The sequence below is a fragment of the Lucilia cuprina genome, chromosome 6, assembly GCF_022045245.1.
Source record: "Lucilia cuprina isolate Lc7/37 chromosome 6, ASM2204524v1, whole genome shotgun sequence".
NCBI lineage: Eukaryota > Metazoa > Arthropoda > Insecta > Diptera > Calliphoridae > Lucilia > Lucilia cuprina.
The window spans coordinates 51,077,686-51,105,185 of record NC_060954.1 but is presented as its reverse complement, the minus strand read 5'-3'; the positions used below and the strand labels follow the sequence as shown (position 1 = coordinate 51,105,185).

Genomic DNA, 27,500 nt, shown 5'->3' with positions numbered 1-27,500 from the left:
TCAATATTTGTTTTTCACTTTTCTTTTCTTTCCATTTTAGACTATTGAAAAACGTATTAATGATATAACAGATCCAAATGAAAAAGCTAAATGTAAAGTTATACAAGACAATGCCAGTGTAAGTAGTAAAATGAGATATTTATTAATACATCGAAATGTCGAGAATACAATTTAAATTAAAATATATTAAAGTAATATATTTAAATAAATGTCGTCCAAAATTGCTGATGAAATTCTCTAGCGGGGATCAGAAAATGCATTAAAAAATTACTAAGTGTTAAATTCAAAAATTACGAATTTAAACTCGAATTCAAAACCCCAGTAGCGGGCGCAGAGAATACATTACAATTTGCCCAAGTGTTGAATGTTAAGTATACAATATTCAATTCATAAGACAATTACTAATTGTAAACTCTTTAAACTCGAATAATTAAAATCTTTATTAAAATGTGCTAAATATTCAATACTAAGTTTTCAATATGATTCATGAGAGCATTACTAATTACGAACTCATTTTTTGAAACTAAAATAAATCAATAATAAAAAAATATGACATACTACGATACAACGGTACAACACCGATTGTGAACTGGACAAATAAATTTTTGTGTATAATTTTTTTAATATAAAATCGTTACTCAATTCTTGAAAATGATTTTTTACTTAATGTTGCACTAGCTTCAAGTGTGTTTAACCTTTTTCTATATTTGTGAGTCAAATTTTCTCACATTTTTATGATTTGAATTTTAAATCGAAAACAATTACGTTCATTTAAAATCATACTAGTATCAAGTATGTATATTAACTCTTATTATGTACATAAGGCCAGTATCCCGTAATGTCAAAATGTTTACCGGGAACATGTATCGAGACGTCCTAATAGTCCCTATATCCCTTGCCCTACTAAACATCCATGGACAAGATTGATCTCTAAAGTACGAGCCTTTTCCATGGATTTAATAGCCGCCTTGGTCATGAAACCGGCTATCCTTTTAAATCCTATCACCCTATAAATGTATATGCAAGATGGCCTGCGCCATACTCATCCGGACCCTGCCGTCGTCTAATTCCCAGGCATGCAATCAGTATCCTTCGCTCTCACATCCTAAGCCGTTCCATCTGAGCAGAAGATATTCAGAAGCAGACCTACTCTCCTATCTAGTCCCCTTCCAGTTCAGTTCTAGTTCAATTCTTTTCCAGTTCTAATTCAGTTTTAATTCAGTTTTAGATCAGTTCTGGTTCAGTTCTATTTCAGTTATAGGTCAGTTCTAGTTTAGTTTAGTTCTAGTTCAGTTCTAGTTCAGTTCTAGTTCAGTTCTAGTTCAGTTCTAGTTCAGTTCTAGTTCAGTTCTAGTTCAGTTCTAGTTCAGTTCTAGTTCAGTTCTAGTTCAGTTCTAGTTCAGTTCTAGTTCAGTTCTAGTTCTGTTCTAGTTCTGTTCTAGTTCAGTTCCAGTTCAGATCTAGTTAAGTTCTAGTTCAGTTCTATAGTCATATTGTAGTATATATCCTAGTTTATTGTCTTGACTATAATCTATATTCACGTCTTACGTGTTTCTTTGTAAGTCCGTAATAGACAACTTTTTTCCAAAGGAAATAACAATAAATTGTTTAAGTTTAAATAAACTTTTTTCGTACACTATTATTTGGATTATCTTAATTATTTTCAAACGTGGACTTCATTCGTCAGACTGTTAATACGAAAAATTAAAATGAAAATCCATAACAATTAAAATTAAATTTTTAATCTAATTTTCTAACACATAAATAACCTAATTAGGTAATTTAAATTTTTATATATTTATAGGTAAAAAACAACATAAATAAAGAAATACTGTTCCATATTAAAAACATGCATACATAATTATTCATTAACAAATGTGCGCAAATAGAGACAAGAAAACTAAAAATTAAAGTTCATAAGAAATTATAAAAATAAAAAATAAAAATAGTACTTTTACTTTTTTTTTGGTATATATTAATATATTCAATCGAGTAAGTGTAGTTCGAAACATCGATTAATTGTTTAAATTATTTGCTAACTTTCAAGTAAACCAATTGATTTTTGGAATAAAAAAAACTTTTTAAATTTTGTTTTAATGAAACTGCATAAGATTTTTGACCAAAAATTAGATAATCTAATTTTTATTTTTTATCAAAGGTTTATAAAACAAATTTTCATAATAATATGTAATTCAATTTCTTGCGTTTAAATTTGAATGAATTAAATTTCGTTTTGAATGTCTTTATAATATGTCTATTGTTTAAGAATAAAATATATAGAATGTGTTGTTTAAACATAAAAAAAGTACTTAAATAATTGATATTTGATTGCGTAATAATTTATAGATTACATCATATTTAATATATATATATTTAATAACTAAATTTAATTTATTTTGATTTTTGTTTTGTGTGTATTTATTGCTATTTATATAACAAATATTGTTTTAATTATATTCAGTCTGGACGTAATACAAAATTTACGTAAAAACCCAAAGTTTGCAATTAACAATTGATTTTTAATAAATTATATGCATAATTTTTTTTTTAAATAAATTTAAAATATGACAACGTATTATATGACGTATGAAATAGTTCTACGCATAATATATATAGTCCACGAAATTCCGGCATGTCGATCAACTTTTATTGAATTGTATAACATTATATTGTATTAGTCGATGGGTTTCTCTTTCGCAGAAAAAGAAAACGAACAAGAGAATGGTTTGAACCTCTGTACTCTTTATTTTATATGTTAATATTATGACAGAGTTATAACCTCTACTTAGCTAAATAAGATCTTACTTCTTATCTGGCTAGCATCATGAGAATAAAAATTAAATTACTAATGAGAGCTTGCGACTCAAATAAATGCGTCGTGGGAACATAGCATTGTATAAAACGAATAATTGTTTTGTTAAAACAAAGTTTTTAAAATAATCAAATACGTTTTCTAAAGCTTCTCTAGAACTATTTTTGAACTAGAACTGAACTAGAGCTGGACTAGAACTGAACTATAACTTAAACAGAACTGAACTAGATCTGAACTAGAACTGAACTAAAACTAAACTAGAACTAAAATTGAACTATAACTGAACTAGAACTGAACCAGAACTGAACCAGAACTGAACCAGAACTGAACCAGAACTGAACCAGAACTGAACCAGAACTGAACCAGAACTAAACTAGAACTGAACTAGAACTGAACTAGATCTAAACTAGAACTGAACTAAAACTAAACTAGAACTAAAATTGAACTATAACTGAACTAGAACTGAACCAGAACTGAACCAGAACTGAACTAGAACTGAATTAGAACTGAACTAGAACTGAACTAGAACTGAACTGGAACTGAACTGGAACTAAACTAGAACTGAACTAGAACTGAACTAGAACTGAACTAGAACTGAACTACAACTGAACTAGAACTGAACTAGAACTGAACTAGAACTGAACTAGAACTGAACTAAACATAAAAAAGTACTTAAAATAATTGATATTTGATTGCGTAATAATTTATAGATTACATCATATTTAAATATATATATATTTAATAACTAAAATTTATTTTATTTTGATTTTTGTTTTGTGTGTATTTATTGCTATTTATATAACAAATATTGTTTTAATTATATTCAGTCTGGACGTAATACAAAATTTACGTAAAAACCCAAAGTTTGCAATTAACAATTGATTTTTAATAAATTATATGCATATTTTTTTTTTAAATAAATTTTAAAATATGACAACGTATTATATGACGTATGAAATAGTTCTACGCATAATATATATAGTCCACGAAATTCCGGCATGTCGATCAACTTTTATTGAATTGTATAACATTATATTGTATTAGTCGATGGGTTTCTCTTTCGCAGAAAAAGAAAACGAACAAGAGAATGGTTTGAACCTCTGTACTCTTTATTTTATATGTTAATATTATGACAGAGTTATAACCTCTACTTAGCTAAATAAGATCTTACTTCTTATCTGGCTAGCATCATGAGAATAAAAATTAAATTACTAATGAGAGCTTGCGACTCAAATAAATGCGTCGTGGGAACATAGCATTGTATATAAAACGAATAATTGTTTTGTTAAAACAAAGTTTTTAAAATAATCAAATACGTTTTCTAAAGCTTCTCTAGAACTATTTTTGAACTAGAACTGAACTAGAGCTGGACTAGAACTGAACTATAACTTAAACAGAACTGAACTAGATCTGAACTAGAACTGAACTAAAACTAAACTAGAACTAAAATTGAACTATAACTGAACTAGAACTGAACCAGAACTGAACCAGAACTGAACCAGAACTGAACCAGAACTGAACCAGAACTGAACCAGAACTGAACCAGAACTAAACTAGAACTGAACTAGAACTGAACTAGATCTAAACTAGAACTGAACTAAAACTAAACTAGAACTAAAATTGAACTATAACTGAACTAGAACTGAACCAGAACTGAACCAGAACTGAACTAGAACTGAATTAGAACTGAACTAGAACTGAACTAGAACTGAACTGGAACTGAACTGGAACTAAACTAGAACTGAACTAGAACTGAACTAGAACTGAACTAGAACTGAACTACAACTGAACTAGAACTGAACTAGAACTGAACTAGAACTGAACTAGAACTGAACTAGAACTGAACTAGAACTGAACTAGAACTGAACTAGAACTGAACTAGAACTGAACTAGAACTGAACTAGAACTGAACTAGAACTGAACTAGAACTGAACTAGAACTGAACTAGAACTGAACTAGAACTGAACTAGAACTGAACTAGAACTGAACTAGAACTGAACTAGAACTGAACTAGAACTGAACTAGAACTGAACTAGAACTGAACTAGAACTGAACTAGAACTGAACTAGAACTGAACTAGAACTAGAACTGAACTAGAACTGAACTAGAACTGAACTTGAACTGAACTTGAACTGAACTTGAACTTGAACTAGAACTGAACTAGAACTGAACAAGAACTGTACTAGAACTGAACTAGAACTGAACTAGAACTGAACTAGAACTGAACTAGAACTAGAACTGAATTAGAATTGAACTGGAACTGAACTAGAACTGAACTATAACTGAACTAAACTAGAACTGAAATGGAACTGAACTTGAACTGAACTTGAACTGAACTTGAACTGAACTTGAACTTGAACTGAACTTGAACTGAACTTGAACTGAACTTGAACTGAACTTGAACTGAACTTGAACTGAACTTGAACTGAACTTGAACTGAACTTGAACTGAACTTGAACTGAACTTGAACTGAACTTGAACTGAACTTGAACTGAACTTGAACTGAACTTGAACTGAACTTGAACTGAACTTGAACTGAACTAGAACTGAACTTGAACTGAACTGAACTTGAACTGAACTTGAACTGAACTTGAACTGAACTTGAACTGAACTTGAACTGAACTTGAACTGAACTTGAACTGAACTTGAACTGAACTTGAACTGAACTTGAACTGAACTTGAACTGAACTTGAACTGAACTTGAACTGAACTTGAACTGAACTTGAACTGAACTTGAACTGAACTTGAACTGAACTTGAACTGAACTTGAACTGAACTTGAACTGAACTTAAACTGAACTTGAACTGAACTTGAACTGAACTTGAACTGAACTTGAACTGAACTTGAACTGAACTTGAACTGAACTTGAACTGAACTTGAACTGAACTTGAACTGAACTTGAACTGAACTTGAACTGAACTTGAACTGAACTTGAACTGAACTTGAACTGAACTTGAACTGAACTTGAACTGAACTTGAACTGAACTTGAACTGAACTTGAACTGAACTTGAACTGAACTTGAACAGAACTTGAACTGAACTTGAACTGAACTTGAACTTGAACTGAACTTGAACTGAACTTGAACTGAACTTGAACTGAACTTGAACTGAACTTGAACTGAACTTGAACTGAACTTGAACTGAACTTGAACTGAACTTGAACTGAACTTGAACTGAACTGAACTTGAACTGAACTTGAACTGAACTTGAACTGAACTTGAACTGAACTTGAACTGAACTTGAACTGAACTTGAACTGAACTTGAACTGAACTTGAACTGAACTTGAACTGAACTGGAACTGAACTTGAACTGAACTTGAACTGAACTTGAACTGAACTTGAACTGAACTTGAACTGAACTTGAACTTGAACTGAACTTGAACTGAACTTGAACTGAACTTGAACTGAACTTGAACTGAACTGAACTGAACTTGAACTGAACTTGAACTGAACTTGAACTGAACTTGAACTGAACTTGAACTGAACTTGAACTGAACTTGAACTGAACTTGAACTGAACTTGAACTGAACTTGAACTGAACTTGAACTGAACTTGAACTGAACTTGAACTGAACTTGAACTGAACTTGAACTGAACTTGAACTGAACTTGAACTGAACTTGAACTGAACTTGAACTGAACTTGAAATGAACTTGAAATGAACTTGAACTGAACTTGAACTGAACTTGAACTGAACTTGAACTGAACTTGAACTGAACTTGAATTGAACTTGAACTGAACTTGAACTGAACTGAACTTGAACTGAACTGAACTTGAACTGAACATGAACTGAACTTGAACTGAACTTGAACTGAACATGAACTGAACTTGAACTGAACTTGAACTGAACTTGAACTGAACTTGAACTGAACTTGAACTGAACTTGAACTGAACTTGAACTGAACTTGAACTGAACTTGAACTGAACTTGAACTGAACTTGAACTGAACTTGAACTGAACTTGAACTGAACTTGAACTGAACTTGAACTGAACTTGAACTGAACTTGAACTGAACTTGAACTGAACTTGAACTGAACTTGAACTGAACTAGAACTGAACTAGAACTAAACTACAACTGAACTACCACTGAACTACAACTAAACTACAACTGAACTAGAACTGCACTAGAAATTAATTGTTATATAGTAAATCTTACTCTGAGCTCATAAAATATACTTCTTGTACATTTGTATTTGTAAGTGTTCAATAAATACATTTTATGAGCTTTAGTAGGAAAGCATGTGTATTTGATTCTTTATTGCTGTCAAAGGAAATCATTTATTTATTTTTTTAAATTTAAACTTTCGGCACATGAACATGAAATGTCTCAATTGCAAAATAATCGAAAGTATTGAACGACTCAATCACATACAGACATTCTATACAAACAAAAAAAACGTGCCAGCATAATAAATTTTAATGTCGTCTTTTATATCGTAGCAACGCTTTATCAAATCGTGTGAAACCATTGACAAATACACATTCAGACTTGTTCACATATTGGTGACAGAAATAATTCATAACTGAACTAGAACTGAACTAGAACTGAACTAGAACTGAACTAGAACTAGAACTGAACTAGAACTGAACTAGAACTGAACTTGAACTGAACTTGAACTGAACTTGAACTTGAACTAGAACTGAACTAGAACTGAACAAGAACTGTACTAGAACTGAACTAGAACTGAACTAGAACTGAACTAGAACTGAACTAGAACTAGAACTGAATTAGAATTGAACTGGAACTGAACTAGAACTGAACTATAACTGAACTAAACTAGAACTGAAATGGAACTGAACTTGAACTGAACTTGAACTGAACTTGAACTGAACTTGAACTTGAACTGAACTTGAACTGAACTTGAACTGAACTTGAACTGAACTTGAACTGAACTTGAACTGAACTTGAACTGAACTTGAACTGAACTTGAACTGAACTAGAACTGAACTAGAACTAAACTACAACTGAACTACCACTGAACTACAACTAAACTACAACTGAACTAGAACTGCACTAGAAATTAATTGTTATATAGTAAATCTTACTCTGAGCTCATAAAATATACTTCTTGTACATTTGTATTTGTAAGTGTTCAATAAATACATTTTATGAGCTTTAGTAGGAAAGCATGTGTATTTGATTCTTTATTGCTGTCAAAGGAAATCATTTATTTATTTTTTTAAATTTAAACTTTCGGCACATGAACATGAAATGTCTCAATTGCAAAATAATCGAAAGTATTGAACGACTCAATCACATACAGACATTCTATACAAAACAAAAAACGTGCCAGCATAATAAATTTAATGTCGTCTTTTATATCGTAGCAACGCTTTATCAAATCGTGTGAAACCATTGACAAATACACATTCAGACTTGTTCACATATTGGTGACAGAAATAATTCATACAGAATTTATTTTACGGAAATGTACACTGTTTAAATTGTTTCTTCTGCCGTCTATTTAAGTAAAAATTTTATTTGTTTAAAAGAAGTTGTCTGCAGTATTATATATTACTCTATATTTTCTATAAACACGTCCTTTCCTACGAATGAGTTGTTTCCTTTAGAAAAAAATGCATTATTAAGCTTTTTTTTCTTCCTTTTGCCACTGTTTCTGAGATTAAATACACCTACAAGCAGCTGACACCTGTTAATTGACCGTATATTGTATATTTATGTCTACATTTTATCCATTTCACATTAAAAACTAAAAAAAATGGAAAAAGCTTTATTATAACAACCACCTCTAGAAACTATTGAAAAAGAAAGTGAATGAAAAATCTAAAGAAAGATAGTGGAAAAAACGATAAAATTAACCATGAACAATAAATGTGGCCTTGTCGAGGGTCATGAGAATTAATGAGGCCTAATACACATGGGATTAATTAGCTTTATTATTATGCACACGATTTTTAAATTTATTAAATGTGTATTATTTAAAAAATATATATATTTTGTCTTGTTTTCTTTTTACAGGCGATGTTGGATCATATAAAACACTCAATTGTTAGTTTACAAATTGCTAAAAATATGGCTCATCCTATTAATGGCATTTACAATGGCCCCACCAATAGTTCTTTGGATAAAACTAATATTGATACACCAGCTACCGCTTCACCCACTTCGATTATGTTACCAAATATTTTATTAAAAACGGAAATTTCAGGTGATGATGAGGATTCTACAACAGATAATGGTAAGTACTTGTCTATGAATCTATATTTATTCATAGGAGACATTTAATATAGAATTGGACCGTCATTCCGATATCATTTTTTAATTTTCCGAAATTTTTTTCATTGTTTGTTCTTCAGTTCAGTTCTTTTTTAGTTTTAGAGCAGTTCTAGTTCAGTTCTAGTTCAGTTCTAGTTCAGTTCTAGTTCAGTTCTAGTTCAGTTCTAGTTCAGTTCTAGTTCAGTTCTAGTTCAGTTCTAGTTCAGTTCTAGTTCAGTTCTAGTTCAGTTCTAGTTCAGTTCTAGTTCAGTTCTAGTTCAGTTCTAGTTCAGTTCTAGTTCAGTTCTAGTTCAGTTCTAGTTCAGTTTAAGTTCAGTTCTAGTTCAGTTCTAGTTCAGTTCTAGTTCAATTCTAGTTCTGGTTTAGTTCCGTTCTAGTTCAGTCCGAATTCAGTTCTAGTTCAATTCAAGTTCAGTTCTAGTTCTAATTCAGTCCTAGTTTAGCAACAATTCATTTCGAGGTAAGTTAAGGCGACTTCACATTCTCCGTTATCCTTGTGACCTTTACCATAAATTTAGAGGTCAATTGATTTAAGATTATTATTAATTTATATATATACATATATTTTTTTTTTTTGGCAAATATTTAATTTTACTACAACATACTTTTGAACTTCTTCTGTCTATATTTCATTTATATCCGCTTCCTGTTTAGTATGACCCAAACAAATACTATACAAAATCACATTAATTATATCACATGTGTGAATGTGTGTGTGTGTTTTCAAACAATTGCACTCTTTGGCAGAAAACATGCGCTTGGCCGGCATATTTTTCGTCCTTTTTTTCAACGTATGTGGATGCATCACTTCAAATAAACACACATATTTTCTCTCACACGTGCACACATACAGAGACACAAAAAGGAAATATTTATTGTTTTGTGCAAATATTTTGTTTTTACAAACATACGCTAGTTAGTATTATTAAGTTGGTGGTATTGTTAAGTGGTTGGTTTATATTTGTCAATTGTCATAAAAAATTCTTTTACAACTTTTTTGTAACAGAAGTGAAAATTTTCCATTTTTTTTAGAAGTTTTTTTTTTCAAATAGTAAGTTTATTATAAGGAACTGTATATAAAAGGTTTTTTAAAATTAGAATGCATGCTGCCCATAGCCGCAGGATATGAATGCGTGTGGGAAAATGTTCATTGTTATGTGTGTGTGTTTTAATATTCTTGATTTCTGTTTAAGACTTAATTAAAGTATATCACGTGATTAAATATGATGTTCTAACTTACTTAAGGTCATCATCATTAGCGTCATCGTTATGGTGTAAAATATATTACAACAATGATGGAACTAATCTTACAGAATGTCTGCTATTATAACATTACTAACAATAGAACAACTGCGTTTGCAATGTGAAAAGAAACTTAAATTAAAAATTTTCTAAAAATAATAGGAAAGAAGAAGTAAATAATAGCCACGAGAATAGTTCTTTAAAGCGACGCAACAACTACATGGATATTCCAATAAAATATTTATTTTTAAATTTTCAAGAAACTCAACATTTTTAGAACCAACAAATATGTATTTATACAAACTAACAAGTATAGTTTTCTAAAGGATTAAGCAACTTTAGGTCCGAAAAATTTCTCCATCTTAAGGGTTTAACTCTGTTTATATATCCTTTCTTCTTCAAGAATAAATTTAATAAAATTTATAGCAGTTGTATACATTGGATTAAGATATCTCGAAGAAGAGAGAAAGAAGATATAATAGAGATTGAATGTTTATTTTACGGCCAACAATTGGACTTTCTGGCAATATGTATATGAATATCGAGCCAAAATAATTGCCTATCTTTTGGGACTAAGAAGAACGATTCAAGCTAATTTCGGATATCTTGTTCTAAGGTGGCGCGTAAACCAGAATGAGCATTCTACATCGATGGGAACAAATAGTATTTGGACAGGGCAATGTCTGGGCTATAGCAAGGTCTAAATAGTACACAGCTATTGCAACGTAACAGACCTTTTTCTGAATAATACTCGATATAAATGAATCCATTGCATGCGGTTCTCTCTGATACGACTTTTGTCAGTTAGTTGTGATCTTTTCTAAGAACGATTCAAGCTAATTTCAGATATCTTGATCTGAAGTGACGCGTAAAGCAGAATGATCATTCTGCATCGATCGGAACAATAGTAGTCGGACAAGGCAATGTCTGAGCTATAAGCAAGGTCTAAATAGTAAAAAGCTATTGCAACGTAACTGAACTTTTCTTTATTGCCTATCTTTTGGGACTAAGAAATATTTAAGCACATTTCGGGTACCTTGTTCTGAAGTAGCGCGTAAACCAGAATGAGCATTCTGCATCGACCGAAACAAATAGAAGTGGGATGGGGCAATGTCTGGACTATAAGCAAGGTTCTTGCTGATATGACTATTGCCCAGGGTTGGATTTGATTTTTTCTAACAACATGCAAATGAGATTCAAGCATAAATAATTGCCTATCTTTTGGAGCTAAGATTGATTTATGCATATTTCGGATTCCCTGTTCTGAAGTGAAGTGGTCTGGATGTTCAAGGTCTGGACTATAAGCTAGACGACAGCTATAGCAACGTAAATGACCTTTTCTTGGTCCATGCTCGCATAAAATGAATCAATTGCAGTTCTCTGTGATACGACCGTTTCGGGAGCTGTTAATGCAGAGCTTTACTTTACATCGATTCACCTGATTGGACGACTTTGCATACAATTTCTTTCGCTTCGAGTTATCTTGATAAATCCATTTTTTATCATATGAAAGGAAGAGACTTCTCAGTTCCAATTTGTATGAATCTTACTGATCGTAAAGGTTTTAAATTTTCTGATTGAATAGCTTCCAATTATTCTCTTCTTGACATTGACACCAATCTTAATGGCGTTACAGCTACGATTTGTGATCTTCAAACTTGTTATGCTGATTTCTTTACACAGCAGATCAGCGATATATGTAACCCCAAAGAAGATCTTCTAAGAGCGAAAAATTACACGTTTTTGTCTTATCTACCGAAAATTTACATCAAATAGAACTGTTCCCTTGAAATTTTCCTCTCCCTCGAAGGGAAAATTGCTATCGTGAAGTTGTTGTGAGCGATTCATTGACAATAGTTGATTTTGTAAGAAACAGCTGTTCAATATTTAAAAAATTCCATCAACAACATATATCAAATTCAAAATGAAGATTGGCGATAGGGGTGATTGAATCATTTGCAAACGTTTCTAAAGCGTAAAAATGTCCCTGTTCCATCGATATAAATTGGAATTTCAAACTGTGCACGGATTTGCAATATGAACTTCAATCGTCTTATTTAATAGATTTCTTCATAATATTTGCGTTTATACAAAATTTATTGTATTTTTCATTTAAGAACTTTTAACGACCATATTTCATCTATATTTCCCCAATTTGCAATTAAATCTTAAACATTCCTATAACACCATATGCTTGATATCTATTCTATTGAATACAATCATAATACCCTACAGCACTATCGTGGGGAGGGTATTATACGTTTGTGCTGATGTTTGTAACATACAAAAATATTGGTCCAATACCCACCTTAAAGTATACCGATCGATTCAGAATCATCTTTTGAGTCGTTTTGAGAGTCCGTCCGTCCGTCTGTCCGGCTGGCTGTCCATGTAAACCTTGTGCGCAAGATACATGCCGCAATTTTCAAGATAATTTGATGAAATTTGGACCAAGCATGTTTTTTGGCACAGGGACGAAGCCTATAGAAAATGGTTGAAATCGGTCCATTATTTCACCTAGCCCCCATACAACCGTACCTCCCGATTTGAACTTTTTATGCCATAATTACGTCAAATTTTCTATTATTTCTCTCAAAATTGGCACAAATAAGTTTTATATAAGTATAAATGACACTACAGATTTTTGTAAGGATCGGCCCTTATTTCACCCTAGCCCCCATACAAACCCCCCTTCAAAAAATGTCATAAACGTCTAAAATTGACTTGTAACCATTTGTATCGCAATGAAACTCAACAAAACTAACTGTTATTTAAAAATATATCCTTTTCCCAAATTTACCGAGGAGCGGCCCATATTTGACCTATAAAAAGCCTCATTTAGAAATTTTAGTTTTTTTTATCAATAAATTGCTTAAATATTTTGGAATTATGATAATATTCAACATAAAAGTTTCTTTATAAAAAATAAAAATTTTAAAAATATACTCATGGTGTAGGGTATTATATGGTCGGCCATGCCCGACTGTACATTCTTACTTGTTTTTCTAATACATTTTCGCAAACAAAAATAATACTATAGAATCCCATTGTAACTGTTTACTTTCTATACCCAATTTAACAGATGGTCACGTTTTGTTCTCAACTATAACTATACATAGATAAACAATGACCTAAATCCTGTTGTTCTTTTTTTACAATTAAAAGATGAAAATCATTTTTATTATTCATTCTCTTGCATTATTTATTTTATTTTAGTGTTATTTGATTTTTATATATTAATTTGTTCCTTCTTTTATATTTATTTTTTTTTTTAATATCATATGATATAGTGACAACGGCACCCTTAACAATGATTGTTCCGGAAACATCATATTCAAGCAGCGAAGGCGAAGAAGATTTCTATGATGCAAATGATGATCCGTTTACAAGTATTGGAAGTTCACCGATGACATGGTGAGTACAAATTTTGATTTGTAATTGCAAGTTCGGAACAAGTTCTAAGATACTTCTAAGGAACCGTACTAATACAAGTTCGTTTTTCATAAAATTGTCATATTTTTTGTCTTGAATGTATTTAATCACAATTCCTTTCAAGTTACAGAAACTGAAGTAAGTTAACACTAAACTTAAGTGTTTTTTAGTAATCATTGTATTACTTAAACAAATTTAATACTTTTTTCCATAACATTAACTTTTTATCTATATATTTTATTCCTGACATTTACGGCAAACATAAAACGCATACATAACGCATAGATGATCCTTAAACTAACACTAATTAAATTAAACCACAAACTTAATTTAATCTCGTTACAAAAAGTAAACAAAAACACAAAATATATATATTACGTGTTAGCAGTAATACGTATGAGTTGTAATATAGGACTACCTTAACATTAAATATTATTACCGGCTCCATATTATGTTGTATGATTCGTAACCTCTCTCGCTTATTTTTTCAACTCCCTTCTCTTTGTCAAATTCTATGACTGTACATGACATAATAATGTTATTAAAATTAATTTTTTTGGGGGATAAATCAGTGTTGCCAATTTATTTTTTAAAATTTTTTATAAAATCATTTCACAAAAAGCCCTAGAAACCTAGACTAAAGACCAGACTATTGATTGGACTACAGACTATACTATGGACCGGACTATTGACCAGGTTGTATACCAAATTATAGACTAGACTTTAAACTGTACCATAGACTAGACTATAGACTAGACTATAGACTATACTATAGACTATACTATAGACTAGACTATAGACTAGACAATAGACTAGACAAGCCTATAGACTAGACTATAAACTAGACTATAGACTAGACTATAGACTAGACTATAGACTAGACTATAGACTAGACTATAGACTAGACTATAGACTAGACTATAGACTAGACTATAGACTAGACTATAGACTAGACTATAGACTAGACTATAGACTAGACTATAGACTAAACTATAGAATAAACTATAGACTAGACTATAGACTAGACTATAGACTAGACTATAGACTAAACTATAGAATAAACTATAGACTATACTTAAGACTAGAATATAGACTGGACCACAGACTAGACTTAAGGCTAGAAAATAGACTAGACTATAGACTAGATAATAGACTAGACTATAGATTAGACTATAGACTAAACTATAAACTAGACTATAGACTAGTCCAATCTCCAAACGCAGTTTAAAAATCCCAAACCCAAAAAAACGCATGTTCGCGCAATTGCCATTTGAAAAACGTAAATTGACTACAATGCGAAAAATCTAAAACAAAATTATGCGTTTTTTTTTTTTTTTGACTGAGAAGGATTTAATTTTGATAACAATTTAGTCGGTCTCTCTGTGAGCATGCGTTTAAAACTCTTTTTTTTAAAGGACTCTTAAAATGTTAGTTTTCTCTTGGTTTTATGAGTCAAAAGGATGCATTAAATAACAAATAAAATCCATATAATTTGAGAACTTAAGATTCAGTACCACGAAAATACTAACATTACATTGTATGAAAATAGACATACTCGTGTAAAGTTCAACGTTCAAAGTTAAAAAATTAATTTTTTTTTTAAGAAAAATTTTTAAAAAATTGTTAACGAAAAGATATACAATAAAATAATATTATAGACTAAATTTACTTTAAAAAAATCTTAAATATATAAAAGTTATACACATATGTATGTAATAATTATAGAAAGAAAACTCCATAGCATTAAACTTTACTAAAGTAATAAATAACTCGCCAAATAACAGAAGAAAAAAAACACCAATGACGCACTTTGGATATTAATTTTCTTAAATTGTATTCAAAAAGTATTTATTCACTTGTATATAAAATTTTCTTAGATGAAAATACATAATAAAAAATAAATCTTAATTTATGACATACAAATAGCAAACAATCATAAAATTGATTTTTAGTATGAGTGAGACTCATTTTTTTTTGGAAAACAGCCTAGTTTTATACACTAACTAGTTTAGTATAATGCAATCCTAAAAGTATACTATAAATAAAATCAATTGCAAAAGAAACAAACAAGCAAATATAAAAATAAACAACAACAACAACATAACTGTCGTCCATACCTGCATACAATTGCAATATAAAATCTAAAAAAAAAGAAAAATCTATTCAAAATCGTTTTTAAACCAAAAAGAAAACGCTCCAACTATAAAAAAATCATGTTTAAAAAGTGGGTTAAACGCGTAAGCATAAGGTAAGGAGGAGTACTTACAACTGCTATATAATGATATCTACTCACTTTCACTGTATAAACTTATATTATAATATAATCTTTAGTTCTATTTTTATAACAGTTTTTTTCCTTTATCCATCTAAAGTGCACTTTAAAAGTGACCCTTATTTGTAACATCTATACACTACTCAACTAAACCCTGCTCCTCGCTATTGCTTTTTGATACCACACAACACCCCCCTCCCCCACATTTTTAGTAAATTTCCTTGGCATTTTGTAATTGCTTTCATATTTGTCAGTTTTTTTTATTTCATTTTTTTTTTGTCAATGAAGTGTTTGTAAATTAAGAGCTTTCTGGTATTTAAACTTCTATCGAATCAAATTGTCAAGGTTTATTTGTTTGACTTGTTTCATTAAGCCTTCATAAAAAGTTAAAAAGCAACCTTATCAAAGATTTAACGTTTCAATTTTATTAATGTGTGAATAAATTTTCTATAGAGATATTAACGTTATGACAATCATAATATAAATAATTTGTTTATTTCATATTATGCTTTAATAATAATGCTATATAATTGAATATACTTCGTTAAGGATGATTAAATACTTTGCGCCTTATTGAACATACAGTATTGTTCGAAATCTAAACAACTTTTTCTTACAAACATAATCTTTTAATTATATTTGTACATTAAAGGTTCTTAAATCTAGAACGAAAAGCTTTAATTTTCAAAACTTTCCATGGCTATGGATTTCGCGCCAAAAAACGCTCTATATATGAAAAAAAGTATAGCTTAAAACAATTTCGAATAACCTGTTCATAAGTGAAGTTTATTTCAGAAAGAGCTTTCGAATTCAGTCAAAACAAATAGTAGTCAAACGGGACAAGGAGTGGACAATAAGATGAATGGTACAAAAGTTCGCAAGCACTTCAGTTTTAGTAGCTTTTCATCGCTTTTCACCGAGCATTGTCATAAAAGAATATTACTTTTTCATGAATGACCGAATATTCAGATCGTTTTACGGATAAATTTCACTTTTAAAGAATTACTTGCTTTCGGTTCCTGTGATGGACGGGCCAAATTTTGTACCTCCAAATACGGAGCATTACCTTATAGCCATGGTGTTAAAGTTTATGCGATTGGTTTGCTGAGTTTTATATAAGAATCTCTTACACATCGTATTAATATAATGGATCCATGCTTTATCGAAAATAAAAATTTGGTTCGGTTTCATTTCAATCAATGCAAATTCGTTCTTTAAGATTATTAGGTATCAATTATTATTATTATGATATCCAATGTCCTGGTTTTTGGTTTAATCAGACTGCTTGCTTAGCTTTCAATGACTATGCAAGTTCTTGTCGAGTCCGATTGGTGTAGTGCCTCCAATTCTTGATCTTTCTTGTGTAAAAGATTGTTTACTCTATAATCTTTAGTTTCCTGAATCACAACTTGAATCCTATTAGCAGACAACTAATATTTAGGCCCTTAAGAGGGTCAGTAGCAGTTATGCCCTATGCTCTCATTATTGATGGAGTTTTAAAGTTTTTCATGTATAAACCTACATACTTCCTTAATAACCTATTTATAGGATCTCTTAGTCGGTAGTTTTCCTGCTTTAAACACCCCTTACAACTTTATAGCTGATATTCGGAATGACATGAGAATGGAATTTTTCTAATTGTCAGCAAGCCAGAACTCTGTAGTTATAAGCAACTTGCGTAACAAGATTGTCGACCATTGAACGTGATAAGGCCTTCTGGTGAAGTTTTTTCCAAAGTAGAAGTTTACCAGGAGTGAACCCTCCCAAATAAACACTTATATATAGTTTTTTCGAACGACTTGACAGTGTTTATGATCATCTTAGCCAAAAAATCAGGCTACCAATATAGACCATCTTCGGCTTCGTACAGCGGGTGCATTTGGCAACTTGTCGAAAAAGATTAGAGACCATTCGATCATTCCGATCGATTGCTTTGATCTCCCTTAGCGTCATTAGTAGAAAATGTCTATTATAGAAGTGGGCTCTTTCTAATGGATACCGAATATTCTTTCAAATTTGGTGAAAACTACTAAATGACCCTGCAAATCTCTTCTCCTTCGTCCGCTGTTTGCAATAACTCGTGAAGAGGTACAATGTATCGTACATAATATCGTTAAGAAGCAAAGATTTCTTTTTGAAAATCTGAGTTCCTCATGTTTTCCCTAAGAGTCATCTGACAATTTCAGATTAACGTCCACATAAGTAACTTTTTTTTGTACACTCTTCTAAAGTCGAGATCTATTTTAAAAATGTCACCTCACCAAAGAAGATCTACAACACAGTCTTCGTATCACAACAGGATTGTTAATCGGAAATTGTTATTGTGCACTAGTAATCAGGCACCCGATTGAATCTAGATCTTGATGAAATTCTCTCATCTTGGTGTATTGCAATCCCGGGGTAAAGACGTGCTACTAGTAACTCTAGTCAATTCACGAACTCTCCTTGCAATGATTTGGCATGTGATCACATAAGAGAACCCCATAATCTGGCATTACGGTGGCACGATTTGCTCTGGCTAGTCAATCGGTTGAATTTTCTTTGGGATCCACGTAGTGGCTGTTATTTAAACCGAAAGACCAATCACGGTGATATCTATATTTCGGCATTAGTTCGATGCTATTATCGAATGACAACAGATATCCCACAGAGGAGTGACTGTGGGACTAAGCGTTGGAAATAAGTTGGTGTTCTTTGGTCTACTCGAAATGCTGACGCTATTGGACCGGAAATTCCATATAAGTAAATTACCACCTGCGTGTAAGATACACAATGGAGCGGTGGTGAGTCGTCACTGTAGTTGAAAAAGACCACCGTGAAATAAGGTCAACACGTTAGGTGTTCGACATTCATTCATACATAAAGGATCCTAAAGGAATGAAGATCTATAAGAGTAAACTTTTTGATACGTATTCTTTTTTAATAAAAAACCTAATTAGAAACATATTTATAATAAAACAGGCAGCATCCTGATTAAATGAAAAAAAGGGGACGACTTTCTGGTACTGTTTTCGTACTCCAACTAGCATACAGTTTTAGGATTATTTTTCACTATTTGTAATATATGCTATGTATGAAGAAAATTTAATTTTCAATTCTTTTGAAATAACTTATCTATTCCTTTTTTTCTAAATATTTTAAATAATTTCTAATGGGGTTATGTGGAATAACTAGAGTACGTGGGATAATGTTTAAGCAACAGACAACAAACCACATGTAGTATGAATATGAATATAGAATAGATGCCTCCACATTTGCGTGCATTAAATATTAAATATGTAGAAGAAAAAAAAAAAGAAAATAATGAGAGAAATATCTAATGAAAATGGACCGAGCGTATGTATGTTAAGTATTTCATATTATTTAAAAATTCAACATGGAAAATAGTATTTTATTAAAATTAAATATTTTTATATCCTGGATAAGAAATGTCTATTATTTAGGCGCATAACAACAAAAAAACTATTTACTGGAAACTTTAAATTGAAAACTAAGAGCCAGTTTTTTCTAATAAAGATAATCTACATTCTTTGGTTAAATATAGTTTAATCTATGTTTTGTGTTTTTCAGTGTTACTTAGAGCGGGTTTTATAGATAAACATAATCTACATTCTTTGTTTAATCCTAATTTAATATATGTTTAGTGTTAAGTTATAAGTGAGAAAACACAATTGACAAAAACAATAACACAATAATTTCGGAAGAACAAAAACTTTATATATTATATTATACCCTTCACCTTCGTGGGAAGGGTATGAATGTCGAGAGTTTTAACGTGAGCACCTGCCTTGATGGCCTTATCTTACGGTGGTCTTTTTCATCCACTCGGTAGATTTGAGAACGGTCTACTATCGCCCCTTTGTTCTTCAATGAAGAACTTAGTTGGCAATTTTTGTACATTGGGTCCATTCACAAGTATTTTGCTGGAATACTCGAGCTATCTAATCTCTGACCATCGGATGGCTTCTGTTGATTCGGCAATAGCTCCTAGAGAGGTAACCGGTGGACCGAAGTACGATCCATCAATAAGCCGAAGACATTGTTCTTACTCACAGGGACACACTGTGGTAATTCTGATATGAATAGAGTATACTCTGAACAAATCTGGACAAGGAAGTAAAATTCAATGGTATCAAATGTATATGATACCTTTCATCCATCATCATTCAACCCAGCACACATCTCATTCATAAGACACATTCGTAAGACAAAAACATACGACACTTTTAGTATAGGTAGACGGGTGGTTGTGGCCAAATAATAATAGTAATACCAACTCATTTCCAACGCTTAGTCCCACAGCCACTCCTCTGTGGGGTATCTGTTGTTTTCGGCAACAGCACCGAACTCATCCCGAAATATCATGCATCAGTCTTTTAACTGCCACTTACTCTCCCCGCGAATTTCGGTTTAAACCACAGCCACTACGTGAATCCTGAAGGAACCTCAACCAACTGACCAGCCAGGACATAGACCTGCGGGCAACTGGCCACTAGATTATGCGGTGCTCTGGTCTGACCTCTGTCAATCTATGCAAGCACTAAGCCAAACAGTAGACTGTAACCAATTTTTCACTCCCGGCCAGGCACCTCTTTATACCCCGGGATTGCAATAACACACCGCCACACCAAGGTAATATACCCCCGGGGGCACCTGAGAAGGGTATATATAAGTTTGTCATTCCGTTTGTAATACTATAATATAATTTTCTGACCCTATAAAGAATATATATTTTGAATCCTTATAGAAAGCGGAGTCGATTAAGCCATGCCCGTCCAGACAGACGTATGTTTGTTGAAATCGGTTTTTAGAGGACCCCAGATATCGCTAAGATTCGAATCTTCAATAATTCTGTTAGACATGCTTTCGGGAAGATCGCTATTTAAAATCAGCAAAATCAGTCCATAAATAAAAGAAATATAAGCAAAAATCCGAGACAATCTCTGAAAATTTCATCAAAAATTCTGATTTTTTATTCATGCTCAAACTCTTGTTTATAAAAACAAGGCAGAGCGAGAGCAGCAGAGCAAGAGTAGCAGAGCGATAGCAGCACTAATGTTATGTTATTGGCTAGAAACATGAAATTAACTATGTGGCCATAAATGGGAACTTTTTGATACTTCGGAATTAGATGAGAACCCATAAAAGGGACCTTTTTGGTGCTTTTTCATTTTTCCAAAGGTACTTTTTGAGTTTTTCATTATAATGAACTCAGAAACATGAAATTATATATGTAGAGTCCGAATTAGACGAGAACACATCAAAGGTGATTTTTTGGTACTTTTCAGTTCTACAAAAGGTACTTTTTGAATTTTCTATAATATTGAAAATAGAAACATGGAATTAAATATTTAGAGTCGGAATTAGTTAAAAAACCCATAAAAGTAAACTTTTTGGTACTTTTTTTGTTTTTTAAAAGGTACTTTTTGAATTTTCTTTAATAATGATCCTAGAAATATGAAAATAAATATTTAGAGTCTCAATTAGGTGAGTATCCATAAAAGGGAACTTTTTGGTACTTTTTTGTTTTTCAAAAGATACTCTTTTGAATTTTCCATAATATTGAATTTAGAAACATGAAATTAAGAACGTTGAGTCCGAAGTAAGTTATGTAAAAGAAGACTTTTTGGTAGGTACTGACTGTTTTTTAACACGCCATGGTGAAGGCTATAAAAGATTCGGCATAGCCCAATATAGAACTCTTGTTCATTTTTATTGTTTTAAGTGTTTATTTAAAATTTTTCATTTCATTACAAAAGTGATATTAGCAAAAAACAGCTGTTCTTTATTTATGTTTTTGAGTGAAAAGTTGGCAATACTAACAAAGTTACCTGAACTTAAATCCATAACTGAAAAACACAATCATTGGTTAAAGTCCGCTTAAATTTGTTCCGAGTTTAATATAACAGCAAGTTAAGCTGAGTTTAACTGAATAGTAAGAAACCCACTATTATTATCTTAGTTTAATTGAGTAGTATTGGCCAATTATAATTACAAAAGCGATGTTTGCAAAAAACAGCTGTTCATTGTTTATGTTTTTGTCTGAAAGGTTGGCAATACTAACAAAGTAAACTGTATCAAGGTCCATAACTGAAAAACATAATCATCGGTTAAAGTCGGCCTAAATTTGTACTCAGTTTAATCTAACAGCAATTTAAGACTAGTTTAACTGAGTAGTTAGAAACCTGCCCTAAAGGAATCAATACATAAGCTAAAAACAAACATATTTTACCATAAAACACAAAACAATACATCTTCATTTATTTTCCATTTTGTTGTATTTTTATTGTTTTTCAGTGCAACTCGTGGATTTTCGGTTGAAACATCTCCAACAAATGAAAAACCACCTGAACAGCAAGGTAATAAAACGGAACCCACACCGCCACCCTCTGTGCCTGAAATTGACGAATATCAAACAGCCTCTAGTACGGTTAGTGACATTGCCGGTGCTGATGTTGTTGGCACAAGTACACAACAGGGTGGTGGTGGTGTTGTTGCTAACAGAAATCCACTTTCAAATCAAGAATCCATCGATTATGATGCCTTATACGAAGAGGAAGAAGATACAAGTATTAGCATGGAAGCCCATGGTTCAATGATATCACATTTATTGTCACAAGTTAAAATTGGTATGGACTTGACAAAAGTTGTACTGCCAACATTTATATTAGAAAGACGTTCCCTATTGGAAATGTATGCTGACTATTTTGCCCATCCAGATTTATTTTTAAAGTAAGTTTATTGCAATTAAAATTTGTTAACTTTAGAAATTGTTATTGTAATTTGTTTTTTTCTCTCTCTCTCTCTTTCAGGATTGCCGATTTAGATAGTCCACGTGATCGTATTGTACAGGTTTGTCGTTGGTATTTAAGTGCTTATCATGCTGGACGTAAAAGTGCTGTTGCCAAAAAACCCTACAATCCTATATTAGGTGAAGTTTTTCAATGTCATTGGGATATTCCTGGTAAGTTTTTAACTCTATAATAAGTTGTAGAATACATGATTATAGCGTGGTCTAGTTTGATCTTGTATTCATGTTTGTTCAAAATGTTCTAAAATGAAGTCAAAACACGTTCTATAGAATGATTCTGCAACCAGTTTTTTTAATCAATGATTTATCTTTGAATTTTTCACCCACAAAACTAATTCTATAAAAACTTAAAAACAAGTTCTAAGAGAGATTTAAAACAGTTCTGAAATAAGTTTGCTTTTAGTGAATTGTGTTTTAATCAATGAATTTTCTTTGAATTTTTCACCCGCAAAGCTAATTCTTTAAAAGCTTTTAATCATTCCTGCAACTAGTTCTAAGAGAGTTTTATAACAGTTCTGAAATAAGTTTGCTTTTAGTGAATTGCGTTTAAAATTATAAAGGCTTTCTATAAAAAAAGACATTTTTTCCAATTTCGATAAATTTTGGAATAATATCTATAAAAAGAGAAATTTTTAAAAATATTTTTCTTAAAAAGAGAACTTTTCGAAAATATTCATTGAAAAAGTAAACTTTTCGAAAATATTCACTGAAAAAGAAAAATTCTTTGAAAAAATTATTTTTTAAAAATATTCTTTGAAAATCTATAAAAGGAAAAAAGTTTCAAAATCTTTTAGAAAGTTCCAAACATATTTTACAATAAATAGAAAATTTCAAAATGTTTCCACAAAAAAGAAAACATTATATCTATAAAAATTAGAAATTTAAAAAAAAAATTCAATAAAAAAATATTAATAATAAAATATCAAAATGTTTCTGTAAAAAATAGAAAATTTCAAAATGTTTTTATAAAAAATAGAAAATTTCAAAATGTTTCTATAAAAAAGGAAAATTTTAAAATATTTCTATAAAAAAATAGAAAATTTCAAAATATTTTCTATAAAAAAAGAGAAAATTTAAAAAAAATCTATAGATAAGAGAAAACTTATATAAATTTATACAAAAAAAATTAAAATTTCAAAATATTTATATAAAAAAAAGAAAATTTAAGTTTTCGAGGAAAAATCCAACATTTCAAACATTTTTTTTGAAAAATCTATATAAATAAAGATTTAAAATATCTATAAAAAGTTTTTCGAAATTTAAAAAAAATAAAATTTTTGTTAAAAATAGAAAATTTTTCGAAATTTTATTATAGAAATAGAGAAAATTTTAACACTTTTTATAAAAATATTGAAAATATCAAAAATTAAAAAAGAATTTGATAGTTTTCTATAAAAAATGAGAAATTATAGAAAATTCTCTATAAAAAGAACGAAAGTTTGAAAAATTAAAAAAAAAAATTTCTAGAATTTTCTATAAAAAGAGAAAAATTATCGAAAATTTTCTTTTAAAAAAGAAAAAATTTCGAAAAATGTTTAACTTAATTTAAGGATAAAATTTTCTATAAATAGAAAATATTTCGAGCAGTTTTAATAAAAGGAGAAAATTTTGAAAATATTCTTTAAAAAAGGAAATTTCAAAAATTTTCAATAAAAAGAGAGCAAATTTCAAATATTTTCTTTTAAAAAGGAGATTTTTTAAGAAAAAATTCTGTAAAAATAGAGTTTTTTCCAAAAATATTTATAAAAAAAGAGATTTTCAAACATTTTTTAAGGAAATAAAGAAAAAATTCGAAAATATAAAAGCGAAAAATATAAAAAGAAAAAAATTTTATAATTTTTTTATAAAAATAATAAAAATTTCAAAAATAAAAAAGAAAATTTCCAAAGTTTTCTATAAAATGAGAAAAAACTTCGAAAATTTTCTATAAAAATGGAAAAAATTTTGAAAATTTATTATAAAAATTAAATTTTTAGCATTTTTTATTAGAATAAAGAAAATTTCGAAAATTTATTTAAAAAATAGAACATTTTGAACAGTTTTTATAAAAAAGAAAAAAAATTTCGAATGTTATAAAAAGATACAATTTTGAAAATTTTTACAAAAAGAGAAAAAAAAATCAAAAATTTTCTTCTAAAAAAGAAAATTTTGAATATTTTTCAAAAAAAAGAGAATAATATTGAAAAATTTCGAAAATTTATTAAAAAAAAGTGAAAATCTAATAGAATACTCCAACAGAAGATGGAATTTTCGAGAATTTTCTATAAAGAATAAAAAAATTTTGAAATTTTTTTTACAGAGAAATAACTTTTCGAAAAATCTTAATTTTGAAATAAATGAAAACTTTAAAAATTTTCATTTTATATTGAGAAATTATTTAAAATGTTTCTAAATATAAAATTTAAGAAAAATTTAATCGAGATTTATCAATAATTTTCTTTAAATTCGAAATTTATCGAAAACCATTTATGATTTCGAAATTCGAACTTTGTTTAAAAAAAAAAAAATTATAAAACACGAGGTTTTTTGGAATTCTTTTTAAAAAATTCTTTTAATTTGAATATTATCGAAAAGTATGGAAAATTTTAAAGAAAATTTTTAAAATTATAGAAAATATTAAGAAAACACAAGTAAAGTAATAAATTTTTTAAATATTTTCTTTTGCAGGTGAAAATCCTGATGAAAATAATGTTCAAGATGGTCCTATACCCTGGTGCCGAAGAGATCAGTTAACATTTTTAGCCGAACAGGTTTCACATCATCCACCCAGTAAGTATTGAAATTTTCTGCAGTAAAATTGAAAAAAAATTAATAAAAATTTGACATCTTTCAGTTTCTGCGTTTTATGCCGAACACTTTAATAAGAAAATCACTTTCTCTGCTCATGTCTGGACTAAATCAAAATTTTTGGGTTTATCAGTGGGTGTACATAATATTGGCGAAGGTGTTGTTACTTTAGTGGATCGTGGTGAAGAATATATTGTTACTTTTCCAAATGGTTATGGACGGTTAGTAGTTTTTTGTTTAGATTTATTGTTTTTGTATTTATGTATTTATTGTTTAACTTATTTTAGTTCCATTTTAACAATACCCTGGATTGAATTGGGTGGTTCGGTAGAAATCAAATGTCCTCAAACTGGCTATTATGCTCAAGTGGAATTTTTGACTAAACCATTTTATGGCGGTAAACGTAATAAAGTTACTTGTGAGGTATGTTTTCGTGATTGTTTTACTTGTTATTTGTTATCACAATTTTATTGTTATTATTCATTTTATTTAGATTTATTCTCCCAATGAAAAGAAACCATTTGTTTCAATTGCTGGCGAATGGAGTGGTTTAATGGAAGCTAAATGGCATGATACCCATGTAATGTATTTCTTTTATTTTGTCTTTCTTTTTTATAAGTATTTCAACTATTGTTTTCAATATTATTTTCAATTATATTTTTGCATTAGCTTTTTTCTTGATTTATGTATATGAAATCAACTTTTCTTAAACGAGGCGTGACTCACATTTCAATTTAAAGAAAATCTTTAAACAAAAAGTTGAATTCAAATACAATATTTGTATGCTGCTTATGTATGTAATATTCTGATATTTTTAAGCAAAATTTTTAATCTCAAAACTATTAGTTTTGTAATTTAAATACATTCTTCTTGGAATGTATGAAAGTGTCCCTCATTAAGTATTACAATTTTTAAAAAAATTTATAAATTAATAATTTTTATATATTTTTTATCTTATCTCTACTTACACTTTAAAACAAATCCTTAACTTAAACACATACTCTTCCTACTTTTCCCTTACCTACTCCTCTATACTCTTACAAGTATTTAAGCTTATAACCCATCTTTAAACTAAGTTTAGAACTACATTCCCTCTCCCCCAATATTTCCCTCACTATACCGCAACTGTCGATTACTTGTACTTCTCTCTTAAATATTCTGGTCTAAATTTCTATGTTTATCTAGAAAATTAAATTGTTTATGTTTAAACTATTGAGTGTATGTGTGTTGGTGTGTTGGTATATTGGTGCTTGTATTTGTTTTATCTCTATATAAAACCTTTTATTTTTTCTAGTCTATAGTTAATTGTATCCGTTTCTGTATATTGGTTGTGTAGAGTGCGTGTGTTATCGAAAATCTTGGCAAATTATTATAATTGAAAAATTGTTGAAGAAAAGCGAAAGAAATGTCATGTTAAATTCAATGGGAAATTTGTTTTTTGTCTTCTTTTTTTTTTGCAAAATTTTTTAATTTTCTAGAAAACTGAAGTATTTGTCGATGTAAATCGTATACCAATATTTAAGAAACAAGTTCGACCAATCGTTGAACAGGAAGAATACGAATCAAGACGTGTTTGGAAGGAAGTTACCGCTGGACTCAAGTAATGATTTTTTTATTGTTATTTATATTCATTCTTTATATACAAATTATTCATTATTTAAAACAAAATATAGCCTATACACAAAACTTAACTATACTAGACTAGACAATAAACTAGATTATAAAGTACACTATGGACTAGACTGAATAGTGGGTTATAGACCAGACTTTCGACAAGACTACCAACTACACATCTGTAGAATTAGAATATAGACTAGACTATAGACTAGACTATAGACTAGACTATAGACTAGACTATAGACTAGACTATAGACTAGACTATAGACTAGACTATAGACTAGACTATAG

General features: G+C 30.0%; 1 protein-coding gene across 2 annotated transcripts in view; it reads left to right on the top strand.

Annotated features, from left to right (window-relative positions):
- Positions 1–27,220, top strand: part of LOC111682147 (oxysterol-binding protein-related protein 9) — a 39,619-nt gene extending 12,399 nt beyond the window's left edge. Inside the window, exons 4-13 of one of the 2 annotated variants that reach the window (XM_023444055.2) lie at positions 41–118; positions 8,791–9,010; positions 13,581–13,704; positions 22,292–22,726; positions 22,807–22,958; positions 25,473–25,574; positions 25,639–25,813; positions 25,880–26,015; positions 26,086–26,172; positions 27,071–27,220. In XM_023444055.2, the coding sequence (XP_023299823.2) occupies positions 41–118; positions 8,791–9,010; positions 13,581–13,704; positions 22,292–22,726; positions 22,807–22,958; positions 25,473–25,574; positions 25,639–25,813; positions 25,880–26,015; positions 26,086–26,172; positions 27,071–27,196 (1,635 nt within the window). In that variant the 3' untranslated portion in view covers positions 27,197–27,220. Of the gene's footprint in view, positions 1–40; positions 119–8,790; positions 9,011–13,580; positions 13,705–15,704; positions 15,971–22,291; positions 22,727–22,806; positions 22,959–25,472; positions 25,575–25,638; positions 25,814–25,879; positions 26,016–26,085; positions 26,173–27,070 lie in introns of those variants that run through there. The other variant, XM_023444056.2, reaches the window with a different exon arrangement.
- Positions 27,221–27,500: the final 280 nt, after the last annotated feature.